Source organism: Caretta caretta, chromosome 21, assembly GCF_965140235.1.
Source record: "Caretta caretta isolate rCarCar2 chromosome 21, rCarCar1.hap1, whole genome shotgun sequence".
Classification (NCBI taxonomy): Eukaryota; Metazoa; Chordata; order Testudines; family Cheloniidae; genus Caretta; species Caretta caretta.
Window position 1 is genome coordinate 17,012,000 of NC_134226.1, and position 20,151 is coordinate 17,032,150.

Here is a 20,151-nt window from a genome sequence, read left to right on the forward strand (position 1 = left end):
AACAACTGGAACAAAAATTGGGATTTGCAAATAGACAAATTGCAGCAGTAACTTCAGGAGAAGGGACATTTGGACCCCAGAGGGGCAGACTTTTGGGACCCCTCTGGAGATTGGGAAGGGGATATTTGGGTAGATTCCCCCTCCCAGGGCCAAAATTCCATTGCAACGGTAACGAAGAAAACCACCACAACCATGAGAGGGGGTGGTGAAAGTGAAACAGTAACAACAGTGCCTGTTTCTGCCTCAGATCTCCAGGCCATGGCAAAGTGGCTGGGCATTTTAAAACAGGAAAAATTTTCTAGATGGAGTGTTAATGCCCTTTTACTGCGAGAAAGGGAGGATTTAAACTCCCAAGAAATGCACTGCTTAATGAGCATTTGTGCAGCCCCAAGTACCAAACACACTGTGGCAGAGACCGAGCAGGGTCTGCCATGGTGAGAGCACTGTGCTAATTTGTTTCTAAGCTTCTATCTTTCAGCCTCTGAACCAGAACATCAGGAGAGCTGGTACCAGCTGAAGAGTTATAAAATACCATGGTTATAGTGTCATGACAAAGTCTGTGTTCAGTGTTCTGTGTTCCATGTTCTGTGTCTGTCTTTGGTGGGTGTCCTGTGTTAGCATTGAGTCCAGAGAAAGAGGGGATACTATACTAGGTAAAGGGTAAATGCCTTTTCCTCTCTCTACTTCCCCCATCTCCAACCAAATTATCAATCACATCCACCTCTGTCCAAAAGACTTTGATCCCCAATGCATCAGGTTTATTTTTTGTTAGGTTCTCTAATAATCATTTTGTTGTCGATTTTTTGTTATTGATACATTTGTATTGTTAGTTACATTTGCTTTTATTGTTAATTCCACACTTTCCTCTATGCACCCTGGTTCTACTTCCCCAAGCCCTGAAGGGTAATTCATGGGCCCCCATAACCTGTAAGATCTTGGCCCGTGATTGTAGGGCCCCATCTTTCAGGTCCCCAGAGACCTCTTGAGAACTCCTGTTAGGAATAGGGGAGTCTACAACATTTTAGCAACTGAATGTTTGTTTAAGTCCAAATCAGCTTAACCTTGCATGACAACTGCGGTACTCCTACAAAATCTTACTTGTTGTGTGTGCTTAAGGAGGTCCTGACCTCAGTGACTTCTATTGTTTGCTGGCTATTGCAACATCAGACTTGAACCTCATTTTGTCAATGTACTCAATTATTGTAATGGTGATGGTTTTATTGTATTCCCAATTATTATAGTTATAATTGTGTGCATTTGTGTTGGTTATATCTGGTGTTTAGTCAGTTATAATGGTCTGAGTTATATTCACCTGGTTATGATCGTTTGGTTGGTTTGTAATAGATCACTTGTGCCCTACAACAACGACTGCAATGATCATAGATCAAGGGGCAGAGTGTTGTAGGAGCAGCCCACCTGGTCAGCAGTTCTAGATAGAATTTTTCATCCCATCGTTGTTCTCTTAGGAACCCTGACGGTGATGTTGGTTCTAATGCTCTGCATGTGCTGCTGGATAGAACTGACGTGTTTTAAGCTAAACTCCCAGGCTCACATTTATAGCCTTAAAACAATTACATGTAGTGTGACCCATTCAGTACCCCTGAACTGAAGGTTCAAAAGGGGGACAATGTAGAATGATCAATGAAATTGTTTTTAATTGTTCACTTTATTAATATAACTACATAAGCAAAGTTTTATGAATGAAACAACAGTCATTCATAAAACCGGTTACCCCAATAACTGGCTAATTGAGTTTCACTTTAAATCCAATTGCTGCTTAAATCGCTGAAACTTGCACGGCTTCAACACTGTAACTTCTGCTCACTGTTTGTCGTTCCTTACACTTGTCCATATTGTAACTCCAACTCCATTTTAACTTGTCCCAAACTCCATTTTAAAATGTTCATTCCATTTTGTAAAAGCTTGCTGCAACCTTCATTTTTACAAAACCCTGATGTAATCTTATTAGTGTAGTTTAGATGTGTGGATGATGGAATCAACCTCCAGCCCCAGACTGTCCTGACGAAATAAAGTGTAAACACCAGCGGCTGAAGATGCAGACAACAGCCCTGACAAAGCAAGAAGAGTCCACCCTAAAAAGAAAAGAACAAATGTACAATTGAAGAAACATCAAAGCCAGGTCCTAGGCTGAAAGTCACGTCTGCAATTGATGGGTGATCACACCGACCACAGAGGCAGCGTGACACAGCAAGACCTATAGATTCTGGATTCAAACTAAACCCTACAAAAAGGATGGATGAGATGGAAGACTTTGGAGGGTAACATTCTGCTGCCAACATGGAAGGGCCTCGGTGCATGCCCAACAGAGACCCAGCTCTTCCTTGTGCCCGGCTTTCCTGGACAGTTAGCCACCACAAGCTACAAACCCAAGCCATGAACTCAAGCTACATTCAGGACTGGTAACTATATAGCAGCTGCAGAACATTTGCTGTGTGTGTATACATGGGTATTAAATATTAATTATTGGTCATAAATCAAATTGTGTTATAATAAATGTGACATCTTGTCTTGTCCCCTGAAACGATCCTGTGTAGTTTTGTCTGCATAACAGTTGGGACTGATGGCTTGGTTTCCTTTTTCTTATCTGGGACCAGGAGCAGAGGGATGCAGTGTTAGGAACCGACCCAGGGAGGGTGTGACAGGTTATCATTCCCAGAGTGCAGTCTGGGAGCTGTTGGAACTGCTGTGCCGCAAACCATTCAGTTGGGTTGACCTCTCTCACGCTGCTCTGTTGATACTAGCCAGCCTTTCCAGGCCCTGTTATCACCCAACACGACAGCGGGTGGCGCCACACACCCAATTGAGTTACCTGAGTGCTTTACCTAAGCCACTTAAGGATCAACTATGGAAGCACCAGCCAATTTCCCAGCTCCCCAGCCTTGCACTCCTACTGGAGTATAAATGCAGAATTATACCGTCTTGCACTGGCAAGGAGTTCCACATGTTGACTGTGTGTTGTGTGAAGAAATACTTCCTTTTATTTGTTTTAAACTTGCTGCCTATTAATTTCATCTGGTGATCCCTAGTTCTTGTGTTACGAGAAGTAGTAAACAACACTTCCTTATCTATCTTCTCTACACCAGTCATGATTTTATAGACCTCAATCATATCTCCCCTTAGCCATCTCTTTTCCAGGCTGACAAGTCCCAGTCTTATTAATCTCTCCTCATACGGAAGCCATTCCATACCCCTAATCATTTTTGTTGCCCTTTTCTAACCTTTTCCAATTCCAGTATATCTTTTTTGAGATGGGGCGACCACATCTGCACACAGTATTCAAGATGAGAGTGTACCATGGATTTATATAGAGGCGACATGATACTTTCTGTCCTATTATCTATCCCTTTCTTAATTATTCCCAGCATTCTGTTCACTTTTTTGACTGCCGCTGCATAATGAGTGGATATTTGCAGAGAACTATCCACAATGACTCCAAGATCTCTTTCTTGAGTGGTAACAGCTAATTTAGACCCCATTATTTTATATGTACAGTTGGGCTTATGCCTTCCAATGTGCATTACTTTGCATTTATCAACATTAAATTGCATCTGCATTTTGTTGCCCAGTCACCCAATTTTGAGAGATCCTTTTGTAGCTCTTCGCAGTCTGCCTGGGTCTTAACTATCTTTAGTAATTTTGTATCATCTGCAAATTTTGCCTTCTCATTGTTTTACCTCTTTTTCCAGATCATTTATGAATATGTTGAATAGGATTGGTCCCAGAACAGAGCCTGGGGACATCACTATTTATCTCTCTCCATTCTGAAAACTGACTATTTATACCTACCCTTTGTTTCCTATCTTTTAACCAGTTACCAATCCATGAGAGCACCTTCCCTCTTATCCCGTGGCAGCTTACTTTGCATAAGAGCCTTTGGTGAGGGACCTTGTCAAAGGTTTTCTGAAAATCTAAGTACACTACATCCACTGGATCCCCTTGGTCCACATGCTTGTTGATCCCCTCATAGAATATCAGGGTTGGAAAGGACCTCAGGAGGTCATCTAGTCCAACCCCCTGCTCAAAGCAGGACCAATCCCAACTAAATCATCCCAGACAGGGCTTTGTCAAGCCTGACCTTAAACTTCAAGGGAAGGAGATTCCATCACCTCCCTAGGTAACGCATTCCAGTGTTTCACCACCCTCTTAGTGAAAAAGTTTTTCCTAATATCCAATCTAAACCTCCCCCACTGCAACTTGAGACCATTGCTCCTCGTTCTGTCATCTGCTACCATTGAGAACAGTCTAGATCCATCCTCTTTGGAACCCCCTTTCAGGTAGTTGAAAGCAGCTATCAAATCCCCCCTCATTCGTCTCTTCTGCAGACTAAACAATCCCCGTTCCCTCAGCCTCCCCTTATAAGTCATGTGTTCCAGTCCCCTAATCATTTTTGTTGCCCTCCGCTGGACTCTCTCCAATTTTTTCACATTCTTCTTGTAGTGTGGGGCCCAAAACTGGACACAGTACTCCAGATGAGGCCTCACCAATGTCAAATAGAGGGGAACGATCATGTCACTTGATCTGCTGTCTATGTCCCTACTTATACAGCCCAAGATGCCATTGGCCTTTTTGGCAACAAGGGCACACTGTTGACTCATATCCAGCTTATCATCCACTGTAACTCCTAGGTCATTTTTTGCAGAACTGCTGCCGAGCCATTCGGTCCCTAGTCTGTAGCGGTGCATGGGATTCTTTTGTCCTAAGTGCAGGACTCTGCACTTGTCCTTGTTGAACCTCATCAGATTTCTTTTGGCCCAATCCTCTAATTTGTCTAGGTCCCTCTGCATCCTATCCCTACCCTCCAGCGTATCTACCTCTCCTCCCAGTTTAGTGTCAAAGAAATCAAGTACATAAGAACATAAGAATGGCCATACTAGGTCAGACCAAAGGTCCATCCAGCCACGTATCCTGTCTGCTGACAGTGGCCAATGCCAGGTGCCCCAGAGGGAGTGAACCTAACAGGTAAAGATTAGGTGATCTCTCTCCTACCATCCAGCTCCACCCTCTGACAAACAGAGGCTAGCGGCATCATTCCTTACCCATCCTGACTAATAGCCATAAATGGACTTAACCTCCATGAATTTATCTAGTTCTCTTTTAAACCCTGTTATAGTCCTAGCCTTCACAACCTCCTCAGGCAAGGAGTTCCACAGGTTGACTGTGCGCTGTGTGAAGAAGAACTTCCTTTTATTTGTTTTAAACCCGCTGCCCATTAATTTCATTTGGTGGCCCCTAGTTCTTATGGGAACAAGTAAATAACTTTTCCTTATTCACTTTCTCCACACCACTCATGATTTTATATACCTCTATCATATCCACCTGCCCCCCAGTCTCCTCTTTTCCAAGCTGAAAAGTCCTAGCCTCTTTAATCTATCCTCACATGGGACCCGTTCCAAACCCCTAATCATTTTAGTTGCTCTTCTCTGAACTTTTTCTCATGCCAGTATATCTTTTTTGAGATGAGGAGACCACATCAGTATGCAGTATTCAAGATGTGGGCATACCATGAATTTATATAAGGGCAATAAGATATTCTCTGTCTTAGTCTCTATCCCTTTTTAAATTATTCCTAACATCCCGTTTGCTTTTTTGACTGCCGCTGCACACTGCGTGGACGTCTTCAGAGAACTATCCACGATGACTCCAAGATCTCTTTCCTGATTAGTTGTAGCTAAATTAGCCCCATCACATTGTGTGTATAGTTGGGGTTATTTTTTCCAATGTGCATTACTTTACATTTATCCACATTAAATGTCATTTGCCATTTTGTTGCCCAATCACTTAGTTTTGTGAGATCTTTCTGAAGTTCTTCACCGTCTGCTTTGGTCTTAACTATCCTGAGCAGTTTAGTATCATCTGCAAACTTTGCCACCTCACTGTTTACCTCTTTCTCCAGATCATTTATGAATAAGTTGAATAGGATTGGTCCTAGGACTGAACCTTGGGGAACACCACTAGTTACCCCTTTCCGTTCTGAAAATTTACCATTTATTCCTACCCTTTGTTCCCTGTCTTTTAACCCGTCCTCAATCCATGAAAGGATCTTCCCTCTTATCCCATGACAACTTAATGTACATTGATTTAAGTAGATTGGTCAGGCATGATTTCCCTTTACTAAAACCATGTTGATTCTTCCTCAACAAATTATGTTCATTTATATGTCTGACGCAAAAAAAAAAAGGAGTACTTGTGGCACCTTATAGACTAACACATTTATCTGAGCATAAGCTTTCGTGAGCTACACCTCACATCATCGGATGCATGCGGTAGAAAATACAGTGGGGAGATTTTATATACACAGAGAACATGAAACAATGGGTGTTACCATACACACTGTCACGAGAGTGATCAGGTAAGGTGAGCTATTACCGGGCGGGGGAAACACCTTTTGTAGTGATAATCAAAGTGGGCCATTTCCAGCAGTTGTCAAGAACGTGTGAGGAACGGGGCGGGAATAGTTTTACTTTGTATAATGACACATCCACTCCCAGTCTTTATTCATTTAGTTTCTCCGCCATGGCCTTATCGTCCTTGAGTGCTCCTTTAGCACCTTGATCGTCCAGTGGCCCCATGGGTTGTTTGGCAGGCTTCCTGCTTCTGATGTACTTAAAAAAAAATTTGCTATTTCTTTTTGATTCTTTGGCTAACTGTTCCTCAAATTCTTTTTTGGCCTTCCTAATTGAATTTTTACACATCATTGGCCAGTGTTTATGCTCCTTTCTATTTTCCTTACTAGGATTTAACTTCCACTTTTTAAAGGATGTCTTTTTGCCTCTCACTGCTTCTTTTACTTTGTTGTTTAGCCACGATGGCTCTTTTTTGGTTCTCTTACTATGTTTTTTTAATTTGGGGTATACCTCTAAATTAAGCCTCTATTTTGGTGTCTTTAAAAAGTTTCCATGCAGCTTGCAGAGATTTCCCTTTTGGCACTACACCCTTTAATTTGTGTTTAACTAACCTCCTCATTTTTGTGTAGTTCCCCTTTCTGAAATTAAATGCTACAGTGCTGGGCCATTGTGGTGTTTTTCCTGCCACAGGGATATTAAATTTAAGTATATGACGGCCACTATTACCAAGCAGTCCAGCTGTATTCACCTCTTGGACCAGATCCTGTGCTCCACTTAGGACTAAATCAAGAATTGCCTCTCCTCTGGTGGGTTCTAGGACTAGCTGCTCCGAGAAGCTGTCATATTCAGGGGACACCATCACAGGGCCTAATAACATCAGCCACACTATCAGAGGCTCGTTCACCTGCACATCCACCAATGTGATATATGCCATCATGTGCCAGCAGTGCCCCTCTGCCATGTACATTGGTCAAACTGGACAGTCTCTACGTAAAAGAATAAATGGACACAAATCAGACGTCAAGAATTATAACATTCATAAACCAGTCGGAGAACACTTCAATCTCTCTGGTCACGCAATCACAGACATGAAGGTCGCTATCTTACAACAAAAAAACTTCAAATCCAGACTCCAGCGAGAAACTGCTGAATTGGAATTCATTTGCAAATTGGATACTATTAATTTAGGCTTAAATAGAGACTGGGAGTGGCTAAGTCATTATGCAAGGTAGACTATTTCCCCTTGTTTTTTCCTATTCCCCCCCCCCCCCCAGACGTTCTGGTTAAACTTGGATTTAAACTTGGAGAGTAGTCAGTTTGGATGAGCTATTACCAGCAGGAGAGTGAGTTTGTGTGTGTATGGGGGTGGGGGGGTGAGAAAACCTGGATTTGTGCTGGAAATGGCCCACCTTGATTATCGTGCACATTGTAGGGAGAGTGGTCACTTTGGATAAGCTATTACCAGCAGGAGAGTGAGTTTGTGTGTGTGGTTTTTGGAGGGGGGTGAGGGGGTGAGAGAACCTGGATTTGTGCAGGAAATGGCCCACCTTGATTATCATACACATTGTGAAGAGAGTGGTCACTTTGGATGGGCTATTACCAGCAGGAGAGTGAGTTTGTGTGTGGGGGGGGGGGTGCGGAGGGTGAGAAAACCTGGATTTGTGCTGGAAATGGCCCAACTTAATGATCACTTTAGATAAGCTATTACCAGCAGGACAGTGGGGCAGGAGGAGGTATTGTTTCATGGTCTCTGTGTGTGTATATAATGTCTTCTGCAGTTTCCACGGCATGCATCCGATGAAGTGAGCTGTAGCTCACGAAAGCTCATGCTCAAATAAATTGGTTAGTCTCTAAGGTGCCACAAGTGCTCCTTTTCTTTTTGGTGTCAAGAAACTTTCTCTCTGCATCCCATCCTGAGGAGACAGGTACCCAGTCAATATGGGGATAATTGAAATCTCCCCATTATTATTATTATTGTTTTTTTTTATTTTAATAGCCTCTCTAATCTCCCTGAGCATTTCACAGTCACTATCACCATCCTGGTCAGGTGGTCGGTAATATATCCCTACCGCTATATTCTTATTATTAGAGCATGGAATTTCTATCCATAGAGATTCTATGGTACAGTTTGATTCATTTATGATTTTTACTTCATTTGATTCTACGCTTTCTTTCACATACAATGTCACTCCCCCACCGGCATGACCTGTTCTGTCCTTCCGATATATTTTGTACCCTGGTATTACTGTGTCCCATTGATTATCTTCATTCCACCAAGTTTCTGTGATGCCTATTATATCAATAGCCTCATGTAATACGAGGCACTCTAGTTCACCCATTTTATTATTTAGACTTCTAACATTGGTATATAAGCACTTCAAAACTTGTGTCCTTTTAGCTGTCTGTCATTACACGATGTAACTGAATGGGACTCTTCTTTATTTGACTGTTTATGATCAGACCCTGCCTGTATTTTATCATTTTTCATCCTCTCGTCCTCACTAGGACATAGAGAATCTCCATTAATAGATCCTCCCCTAAGGGATGTCTCTGTCTGAACCACATGCTCCTTTGCACCTGTCAGCTTCCCCCAGCCCTTAGTTTAAAAACTGCTCTAAGACCTTTTTAATGTTAAGTGCCAGCAATCTGGTTCCAGTTTGGTTTAGGTGGAGCCCATCCGTCCTGTACAGGCTCCCCCTTTCCCAAAAGTTTCCCCAGTTCCTAATAAATCTAAACCCCTCCTCCCTACACCATCGTCTCATCCACGCATTGAGACTCTGCAGTTCTAACTGCCTCACTGGCCCTGCGGGTACATAGAAACACATAGCACCTAGCAAAACTTCATAACCTCACATACAATGATAGCGCATACAACTAACGAGATATTAATGTTTAATAGATGAAGACTTTTAGAATGATACCTCCCAAGGCATACTTTGTACAAAACATATATGTATATGACAGTGGTGAATATGGGGGTGTCAGGGTGTTGCTTTGGGGCACAGAGTGTCACAGAGGTTAACTCAGAGGGTCGCCCTGGAAGTCAAACGCTGCTGACCCTCCTAGGGCCCTGGGTCAGAACTTGGTGGAGTTGGTGGGCCAGGGTTCCCCTACCACTTCCCCATGACTGAGTGGATGTTAACCCCTCGGCCTCCCAGCCCACCAAGGACCCTATGACACTGCTCCTTTTAATTTCCATTTCACTGGCCTACTCAATTTTGAATACTTCCCGTTTTTCAAGATAAATACTACTGTAGTAGGCTTCCTTGGTATTTCCCCCCTACAATGATGTTAAATATAATTACATTACGGTTGCTATTACTAAGCGGTTCAGCTATATTCACCTCTTGGATCAGATCCTGTGTTCCACATAGGACTAAATCAAGAACTGCCTCTCTAGCTGCTCCGACACATAGCCCCTTGCTGCAGCAAACACCCCTCATTCACCACTCGCACAAAACAACACAAAGCTCCCTGCACAACACACACACTCACCTACCCTCACTTATACTTACCATAAAACCATAAACCTAAGCAGCAAAGCCGCAGCTCAGAGCTAGTAATGGAAAGAGGGATGTCTCTGTGTATCTACTATGGCATAATTTAGAGGTGTCTAGTAGATGGGGTACTGGGCTGGAAGTCAAGACACCTCTGTTCTTTCTCCAGTTCTGCCACTTGCCTGCTGGGTGGGGTTGCCAACCTTCTAGTCGCACAAAACCAAACACCTAGCTCCACCCCTTCACTGAGGCCCCACCTCCAACTCACTAAATTCCCCCTCCCTCAGTAGCTTGCTCTCCCCCACCCTCACTCACTTTCACTGTGCTGGGGCAGGGGTTTTGGGTGCTGGAGGGGATGATGGCTCTAATTGGGGGTGCAGGCTTTGGGGTGGGGCTGGGGATGAGGGGTTTGGGGTGCAGGAGGGTGCTCCAGGTTAGGGGGGTCAGGGCTAGGCCATGGGGTTGGGGGTGGGCTTAGCTTGGGTGGCTGCCAGTCAGCAGCACAGCGAGGGGGAGGGGGAGCTAAGGCAGGCCGCCAGCCTGTCCTGGCACTATGCTGCATGCACCCTGGAAGCAGCCAGCAAGTCCAGGTCCTAGGTGGGGGGGCAGGAGGTGCCACGTGCTGCTCTCGCCTGCAGGCACCATCCCCCCAGCTCCCATTGGCCGGGAATTGGCCAATGGGAGTGCAGAGCTGGTGCTTGGGGCAGGGGCAGTGCACAGAGCCCCGTGGGCCCCCCACCTAGGAGCCGGACCTGCTGGCTGCTTCCGGGGCACAGTGTGGAGCCAGGACAGGTTGGGACCAGCCTGCCTTAGTGCCACCGCACCACCAACCACACTTTTAATGGCCCAGTCGGCGGTGCTGACGAGAGCCACCAGGGTCCTTTTCGACCGGGTGTTCCAGTCAAAAACCAGACACCTGGTCACCCTACTGCTGGGTGACTTATGGCCAGTCCCTTCCCCTCGCTGTGCCTCAGTTTACCCTCCCACTCTGTGCCTAGGGTTGCCAATTCTGGTTGGTTTCACTCCGTGACATGACCCGCCATTAAAAATTCAGCTTTGATTCCTTGAGACTCCAGGACAATCCTGGAGCTGTGGCAGTGCAGACCGCGAGCTCTTTGGGACAGGGACTATCTCTCACTGCGTGCGTGCCACGCCGACACAGTGCGGCCCTGATCCCAGCTTGGGTCTAGGCCTGGTACCAATAATCAGTAAATTAAAAAAATAATTGGAGTCGCCTATCGGTACTCGATTGAGGAGGCCTAAGCGCGCTAAGTCGTTTGATTGGCGTCGCCTGCCCGCTCGGCCTTCGACTGGCTGCGCCTGGCCAGCGCTTTCAGCGCGCGGCTGGTTCTGCCTGGCGGTCCCGCTGTCGCGTTGGCAGCGGGCTGGCCGGTGTTGGCGCATGCGCAGAAAGGACGGGGCCGCCCCTGTCTGTGTGATGCGGTGACGGGAGCCGCCCGGGACTCAACGCGGCCGCCCCTCCCCCCCCAGCGCCGTCATGACCAACGGTGAGAGGCGGGCGTAGCCCGGTGTGTCCTGTCCGAGCTGGGACGCCTGGGTTCCGCGGGGGGTCCCTCGGGCCGGGCGGCGCTGGCCGGGCTTCCCGGGCGGGGGGAGTGACTCGGGGCGGCGGGGAGGGGCCGGCCGTGGGGGGAGTGATTCGGCGGGGCGAGGGGGGCTGGCCGGGGGGGGGGAGTGAGGGGGGGTGACGCGGGGGGGCTGGCCGGGGGGGGGGAGTGACTCGGGGGAGCGGGGGGGCTGGCCGGGGGGGAGTGAGGGGGGGGTGACGTGGGGGGGCTGGCCGGGGAGGGGGAGTGACTCGGGGGAGCGGGGGGGCTGGCCGGGGGGGGGGAGTGACTCGGGGGAGCGGGGGGCTGGCCGGGGGGGGGGGAGTGACTCGGGGGAGCGGGGGGCTGGCCGGGGGGGGAATGACTCGGGGGAGCGGGGGGGATGACCCGGAGCAAGGCCTGCTGCAGCCGCTGACCCTCGCCTCACCTCGCAGCCTACTCGCTGGACGGGGTGCTGGTCTTCGGCCTGCTCTTCGTCTGCACCTGCGCCTACTTCCGGAAGGTGCCGCGGCTCAAGGCCTGGCTGCTGTCAGAGAAGCGCGGGGTCTGGGGCGTGTTCTACAAAGGTAAGGGGGACCCCGAGGGGCCCTCAGCGTTGCAAAGCTCCCGTCACAGAGGGCACAAGGCCACTTGCTCCGGGAAACCCGCTGGGCAGGCTAGAGCGAGGCACCGGAGCTGAGACACCTGGGTCTGCTCCTGATTCCCTGTAACTTCCTCCTTGGGGGAAGGCAGCTGCTGAACCTTTCCATCACAACCATCAGTAAAATGGGTCTGACACTTACCTACAACGCTTCGGTGTTACGAGCCTTAGGGAGGGTCATTCTGAGCAGTGTGCTGGAGATGCCACTTATCTTCATTTTGTCTTTCAGCTGCAGTGATTGGCACCAGACTTCATGCAGCAGTGGCTATATCCTGCATTGTGATGGCTTTTTATGTTCTGTTCATCAAATGAATCTCAAGGCTTCGGTGCACAAATCTGTTTGGGAGAAGCTGCTGAAAACGAGGACTTACCTGAGGCGGAGAGAGAGGTCAATATTTAATCTCTTTAAAGGAATGGACAGAGCCCAGTTTGGCGATGCCAAGAGGAAATGCCCCCATTACCAAGCCTCTTCCAAACCAAGAGAGAGACCCTCTGGTCTTCACAACGGCTCCAAGTTCTCTGTGCTTTCAGTAAAGTGAGAAGATGTTTTTATCTTCCTATCCCTTTATAAAGTAATCAGCAAAGATCACTTAATGTAGGGATGTACATAAATCAAATAGTCTTTCCTATAACATTATACAGTCAGTGTAAGGAAAACCTTGTGTTTTGTTTCACAGTTAATTGCTTGGGCCTACCAAAATAGGTACAAATTTGAGTTGGGCAGAACATAGATGGGAATGGGTTGCATTTAAGCTATTTTTAGAGTTAATTTCTTTTAAGTCCCAATAATTGTAGTAAGAACAGCAGGGGAGGGAGATATGTTGACCATAATGACACTCTTGTGTTAGAGCTACATATTTTGGGGCCTAAGACTAGGGAGATGATATCCTAAACTGAAATTTCTCAATAGGTAACAAAGTGAAACCCATCTAACATGGTTCTGAAGACTACCTTCTATATTCACATAAGAAGGTTTTCAAGCAGAAAGTAGATCTGGATTGCAATGGGCAGCAAATCACTGTTCAGCGATAGCAGTGTGTCGTTGGTGTAAACGTAGCACGAGATAGAGGTGGCTAGAAGAGTGGTGCTCATCACCCTGACATACTGTACAAATCATCCTTGTCCTTGAATGATGTCATGGATGAAAGTGATTTAGAAGCCAACACAAGCCTTGATGTTTATACTAAGGAGGGAGTATGTGGGGAGGGGGTGGGAAAACTATGTAACTAAACTTAATAGTAAAGATAATGTCTAAGCCACATTTTAACATCACAACTTGTATATTTGGAAAGTGTATAGATTGTTAAAGACAAATGCCTCCTCTACTGATGTTGTTCTGTATTTTATTTCCATCTCTAATGGGCCTGATTTCTCAATTTGTTTTTCACCTCTCTTGAGCTGCTCTCTCCAGCTTCTACACACCCAGATTGAAATGTAGGAATCAATCCCCTACAGTAGTTGCAGTGAAGGGATCACTCAACTAGTTTTTTGTAGCTTAGTTTTTTAAAATTCTCCATTGTTTATAAAATCCTGAATAAAAAACTTGCCAATAAAATGTCTTTCCCTACTGACTTTGTCCATTGTCATTTGGCAAAGGCTGAGGTATTCCCTTCCCAGCCTCACTTTGCCTTTCTAGGGGCTAGCACCCATTGGAGTCAATGGGAGTCTTTCCATTGACTTGGCTGGCTTTTGATAAGGTCTCAGTGGAATATGGAGTTTTTTATGTGCTACCTTATTTGTGCGCCTGTTTCACTAGTGTTGGCAGGGATGTGAATGGGTCTGGTTGACCATGTGCTGTCAAGAGCTGGGAGGGCAGCTCAGGGATTTGGTGTTGCAAACTGTTTTCTATCTGTTTAGTTTTTCATTTCCAGAGCAGTGGAGTTCTAGAACTACTTAGCTAAAAATGCCACCTGCATTCTATGTTGTATCACCTTCTTTTAAGCCCAGTGACCTGTCACCTTAAAAAGCAGCTGTTCAATTAATAAAAAGAAAAGGAGTACTTGTGGCACCTTAGAGACTAACCAATTTATTTGAGCATGAGCTTTCGTGAGCTATCTGATGAAGTGAGCTGTAGCTCACGAAAGCTCATGCTCAAATAAATTGGTTAGTCTCTAAGGTGCCACAAGTACTCCTTTTCTTTTTGCGAATACAGACTAACACGGCTGTTCCTCTGAAACCTGTTCAATTAATGTACACATGAGTTAATGGGACAAAACTTCCCTGTGAAACATTCTCTAAGTGTGTGATGATGGGGACTCAATGTAGCTCCCATGAATGTAGGGCCCTGAATGTCAGGCTGGGGCAGAGGGTTGGGGTGCGGGAGGGAGTGTGGTGTGTAGGAAGGGGCTCAGGGCAAGGGGTGCAGGGTGCAGGAGGGGGCTTGGCAGGAGGTTGGGGTGCAGGAGGGGGTGTGGAGTGCGGGAGGGGGCTCCAGGTTGGTGGGCAGGAGGGATGCGGAAGGGGGCTCAGGGCAGGGGGTTGGGGTGTGGATTGCGGACTCCGGCGCCGCTTACCTGGAGCGGCTCTGGGGTGGCAGCAGCGTGCAGTGGGGCTAAGGCAGGCTTCCTGCCTGCCTTGGCCCCACACTGCTCCCGGAAGCAGTTGGCATCATGCCTTGCGGGTACCTCCCCCGAAGCTCCCATTGGCTGTGGTTCCCCATTCTCAGCCAATGGGAGCTGCGGAGGGAGGGGGGGGCAGTGCCTGCAAGCGAGGACAGCATGCAGAGCCCTCTGCACTCCTTCCCTGGGGCCGCAGGGACGTGGTGCCGGCTGCTTCCAGGAGCAGCACAGGGCCAGGGCACGCAGCGATCCTGCCTAAGCCCCACTGCACTGGCAATCCCATGGGCTGGATTGAAAGCCCTGACAGGCCATAGTTTTCCCACTGCTGTGTTAGGGGGAGGGTATCAGACATTTAAGTTGGTGTTCTGAGGGACTGTGAAAGCTAAAGATGGTATAACATTCACAGTAGGTTCTTCTACAGCCCCCAGACCCTAATATCTGGGCACCACATAATCTCTAATGTGTTTATCCTCACTCCCCCTATGAAGGGAGGCAGTATGACTCCCATTGTACAGAGGGGGACCTGAGGCACAGTGCGACTAAATCACTAGCCCAAGGTCACACAAGAAGTCTGTGGCAGAGCAGGGACTTGAACCTGAGTCTTCTATGTTGCATGCTAGCACCCTGTCTGCTGTGCCACCCTTCCTCTCATACGGCCCCTTTCTACTTCTCTGATTTTGCCCCTTGGTGAATGAATGTGGTAGCTTCTTAATCCACTGTTTGGATTTGCTAAAAAGAACTCCAGTCCTCACCTAGAATGGAATCTAAACTGACCATGTTGTAGCAGAGCCTGGAAACCACATCCGCTCTCTCTAGTCTGGTTACTGGCTAGATGGAGCTTGTACTAGCCTTATGGCAGAGGGCACTGTAGGACAGAATTTGAGAGTGGGCTGACTATGCAGTTGAACAGATGGAGGAATTTCATTCAACAAAGTTTTAAGACTTACACCATAGAGTTTAAGGCTGGAAGGGACCAGCAGGATATCTAGACTGACCACCTCTAGCACCCACACACTAAACCCAACAACCAACATTAGACCCAAGTATTACAGCCCCCCAGGAGTCTAAATTAGTATATCCCTTCTCTGCTAACAAAACTAACATGTTCCCAGGTCCTGCTACAGCATGGTAGGGAGTTAGCATGTTCTAGCAGTTCTGGCCTGCACAGATGGGGTGACTGATGTAATGGAATTGGGCTAGACTGGGCCTGTGTGTGCCTGCATATGGCGTGATCTACTCTGCATAGACAAAACCAGAAATCACACAAGCTCTGGAAGCTATGTACCAAGTAAACTAGGAGGCCGAATATATTTCTCAAACTAAAATGCAAATCACAGAAAAATACAGGAGGAAAAAACTGAATATTTAGAGCCAGAGAATTGATGGTGACTTTCCCTGGCCTTCCTGCATATACACAGATCTGGGCACTGATCTACCTCACATTTGTATTTGTGCAGCTTAGGTTTCCTGTCAGTGTCTCTAAAACAAGGCGATTTCACACTATGGAGCTGCCCTAGGCACTGTGGACTTTGCCCACTCGGGTTTGGGACCGATGCTGGAAGGTGTTTAACGTACCTGCTGGTTCTGCAGACGGATTTCTGCAGCGTGGGTGAGCCAAGGGGATGTGTAAGCCTCCTAGTGTGTGAAAATGTCCCCTCAGTCAAACATACAGTTTTTTCAGCTAATCCTCGTTTATGCGTTTTGTTAAAATCATGTTGTTCGCTGGAGACGCGGGGATTTCCCGGTGGCAGCTCACCCTGCCCAGGTCCCGGCTTGGGGCAAAAGGAGCTGGAGGTGAAAAGCCGCGGGCCACCGAAGAGGGTTGCGAGGAGTCCTCCTGGCCGAAGAGGGCGCCCGAGAGCGGTGGCGGCCCGTCCCGGGAGAGCTCTATGGAGGAAGCTGGGGCTCCCATGATGCAGTGCGGACCAGGCTGTATAAAAGGCGTCGCCGCGCGCGCGGCGCCTCAGCAGGGGAGCGGGTGGCGAGTGAGTGCGGGGGGATGCGGGGGCGGGCAGGGGGTGCGTGTGCGTGGTGCGTGTGCGGCCCTGCTGGGAGCCCGGCTACACGCTGATCTTATTCGATCGGGCCGGGGGCGGCCGCCCGGCCCGAGATGAGAAGACCACTCCCGCGAAGCCCGCGGGCGCTGTGCGGGGAGCGGAGCTCGGAGGCCGCCGCCGGCCCGCCCGGCGCTCAGAGGTGATGAGTCGATCAGATAGACGAGGCCGCGGGGCGGGTCCGCGCTGGCCCGAGCCCCCGGCCCATGAGCATCGAGGCGATTCTGATCTGAGCCCGGCCGCGCGCGCGGGGAGGGGGGGGGGGGTGCAAAGCGCCCGCTGGGTGCGCGCGCGCGCGGCTGGGGGTGGCTGTGCGCGTGCGCGTGGCTGGGTGCGCGCGCGGCGGGGGAGGGGGCGAGGCAAGTGCTGCGGGGGAGCCGCTGGAGGCTCTGTTCACGGCCCCCCCCCCCCCCCCCCGGGGCAGTAACGCCCCGGCCTGCCCGTTCCCCCCGGCTGGGCCGCTGTGTTCACAGGGAAGCGTTGGACCCTGGACTCCTGCCGTGTCCGGCCAGCCGCCCCCGCCAGGCTTGTGGCTCCATCTGTCCTGGAACCACATGGCCCTTACTCCCTCCCTAAGGCGTGCAGGCCGCTCTGGGCGGGGGGCCAAGCTATAAAAAAAATCCCGTAAATCTGCATTTAAACGGGGTGGCGGCCTGTTGTTCTCCTGCCCCATTGGCCACAGGGTGAGTTAGCTGCATGGCTGTGATCTCCATCTAGGCTTCAACCCTGCGAATCTCAGGGGTGAAAGGGACCTCAGGAGGTCAGCTAGTCCAACCCCCTGCTCAAAGCAGGACCAATCCCCAGTTTTTTTCCCCAGATTCCCAGCCCTGGGTTTAGCAGGCCAAACCGCTGAGCTATCCCTCCCTGAACCTACAATGGTGGCTGGGCAGAGAGGGGCAGGTTTCCAAGAAGGCTCATCATGCTGTGTACAGGAAATCTGGCCCCTTAGTTTAGTGCTGTGAATGGAACTGAGCTTTCAAAATCCAGGCCACAGTGTGTTACTCTCCACTCCTTAAAATTCCCCTTGTAATCTCAGCTCCTCAAATGGTATGCAGGCTGGAGTAGCTTAATATTCTCCAAAAGAAAATAAATGATCCTGCTCCTAGGCTAATGGGTGACTGTAATGGGAGGGCACAAGGTGGTCTTTGCTCAAAGCTCCAATGGGAGTTTATAGCTCTCAGTATTAAAACCACTTCAATGGCTCCAGCCTTTGATTATTTTCCCTGCATTTCTGGCCCTTCCAGGGCAATTGCTGAGAGTACAGGTTTGTTTTGGCACCCAAGACCATCCTGCTTGGCATGTGTGGCCTGGGGTGACTGGGTTGGTATCGTGGGTGTGTTGTGTGAACTCCCAGCACTGGGAGCGCAGTACCCTTGCGAGCTGACAAGTAGCTCAGGAGTATCCTGGGGATACTTGCTTTGCACACCCTAGTACAAACAGCTTGAAGGTAATGGGGGTGAGCTTACAGCAAATGTGGGGAGCAGGGCTGAAATGGGTGTGAAAGCAAGCTAGCATGGGGTGGAGAAACACAGCAATGCCCGTCAGCAGGTTTTCTCTGTCAATGGCTTACACACAAAATAACCCCCCACCCCCAATCATGAAAATGTAATGGTGTTATTAAAGGGGCACTGAAATCTAGCTCAGCTCAGCTCTCCCTCCCAGAGTGTGCTTTCAGTGGCCTCTCTGAACCCCTCTGGCACTGTCTGCTTCACTGGCAAGACCCCAGCAGGTGTCATTCTGACATCACACATACCATGAGGCCTGGTCCTATGAACCCGTCCCTAGGGCTGCAGCCCTTACGCAGGTGAGTGAGCATTTTGACTTCAGTGGGACTGTCTGAGTAGGGCTGATGAGCTGTGGGTGATGAGACTGATTGGCTGTAGTAATACCTTAGTCACCCACGTACAAGCAGGTGGAGCAGCCTCTTGGTGGCCTCTCACTGAGAGTGCTTCACTGCACCAGGAAAAGCAACTTGGGGGGCTCAGGCTGGTATTCCAGTTCCTACATCCCAGTTTTCAGCTCACTGTAATCCACAGAACTCTTGCTGAGCCTGAACACGGTGCCTGTTGCCGCTTCCCTCTAGGTGAACGTATGCCTGTTTCCTGCCTGAACCCCAGAGGAATTCAGCTGCCCATCTTGCCTGCAGGGCTTGGGATACTGTGATGTGGGTTTCTCTCAGTCCCGCCTCTTGAAGCTGGTCCACGGTGTCTAAATAATGAAAGTTGTGTTGGGCCAGAGAGAGAATGATTCTAGCTCAGAAACAGTCAAGGTCCAGTCCCTGAGCACCAGTCACATTTAATTATCCAGAGATTGGAGGAGACCCACAGCAGAATACCCAATGGCCCAGGGGTTTGGGCAAGCTCCTGGGGTGGGAGATCTCTCTTCCAATCCTCTTCCTCCTCTAGCAGAGCAGGGAATTGAGCCAGGCCTAACTCCTGAAAGGGGGGGAGCTCTGCGACAAACCCACAAGCTTGATTATTCTTCTGCTGAGGTACGGCCTACGTTTTGGGTTGACATAGCTATGGTGCTCACAGGTGTGCAAAACCCCCACTCCGTGCTGCTGCTGTGCCAGGCTCACCCCCCGGGTACCCACAGCAAGGTGGATGGAAGAAAGTGTCCATCAGCCCAGCTCCTGTTCTTGGGGACATGCTAGTCAGAAACACGCACACACCCCGTTGTGGTGTTAGTCCCTGTAGGGCAGAGGTGCCTTAGCCCTGACGGGAGTCGGAGGTTAACGTGGCACTGAAACAGATTAGGGTGGTGAGGTTCACACCTTTTGCTGCTGTAATGTTTGGCTGGAGCTATGGTTCTGGAAGGCTGGTTAGCAGCCCATCCATCCTGCCGTCATCCTCTTCTATTGCCAAGAGAGGAACTTTTTTTTAATGGAAGAGTTTTTCAGACCAGTGAAGAATCGTGTAGGGAGCCTACCATTGCTCTTTCCCTATTGTGCAGGCTAAGGCAGGGCTGGGCCAGCAATGAGTGTAGAGGAATAAACATGAGCTGATCCACAGCTCCAATAAACTGGTGTGTGGGAGTCTTGTTCTTGAGGCATACATGGAGGGGGAAGTGGGCAGCTGCTCGTGTGAGCGAGGTGTAATGCAAGCAGGTGCTACAGTTGCATTTTCCACACTGGAAAGGTGCCTGAATTCTGACAAGCCTTATTGTCTGTCTCAATCTACGCACTTCACCTCTGACTGGCTCCTCCTACTCTAAGACCACCTATTCCCCAGAGGAGTTCAGACAAATACAAAGCAGCTGTAGAGTTGAGATCATCAGACTCCTTTCACCTATGGCCTGACCCTGGGGCTGGATGTGTCATGTATAACCACTGATACTTGATAGGATTGATCTGCACATGGCTGTTTTTGCACCAGTATAAATGATCCATTTAATTACACAGGTGTAAACCTCCACTATAGATCCACTTAATCTGGGTTGTTTTCACCTGGTAATTCAATGAATTAACCTG

The 20,151-nt window shown here is 48.8% G+C and overlaps 1 protein-coding gene, 1 long non-coding RNA gene and 1 other non-coding gene across 3 annotated transcripts; 2 read left to right on the forward strand and 1 right to left on the reverse strand.

The window, feature by feature from the left end:
- Positions 1-1,647: 1,647 nt before the first annotated feature.
- LOC125625087 (uncharacterized) lies at positions 1,648-12,333 on the reverse strand. Its single transcript, XR_007353458.1, has 2 exons — positions 12,213-12,333; positions 1,648-2,093 (listed from the first exon to the last, which is right to left on the reverse strand). It is a non-coding gene; the product is annotated as an uncharacterized LOC125625087 (long non-coding RNA).
- On the forward strand, positions 11,221-13,637 carry TMEM167B (transmembrane protein 167B). The gene is made up of 3 exons (XM_048826687.2): positions 11,221-11,370; positions 11,865-11,996; positions 12,300-13,637. The coding sequence occupies exons 1-3, from the start codon at positions 11,361-11,363 to the stop codon at positions 12,380-12,382; spliced, it is 225 nt and encodes a 74-aa protein (XP_048682644.1). The 5' UTR covers positions 11,221-11,360; the 3' UTR covers positions 12,383-13,637.
- A 2,895-nt stretch (positions 13,638-16,532) lies between these two features.
- Positions 16,533-16,915, forward strand: LOC125625284 (small Cajal body-specific RNA 2). Its single transcript, XR_007353510.2, has one exon.
- Positions 16,916-20,151: the final 3,236 nt, after the last annotated feature.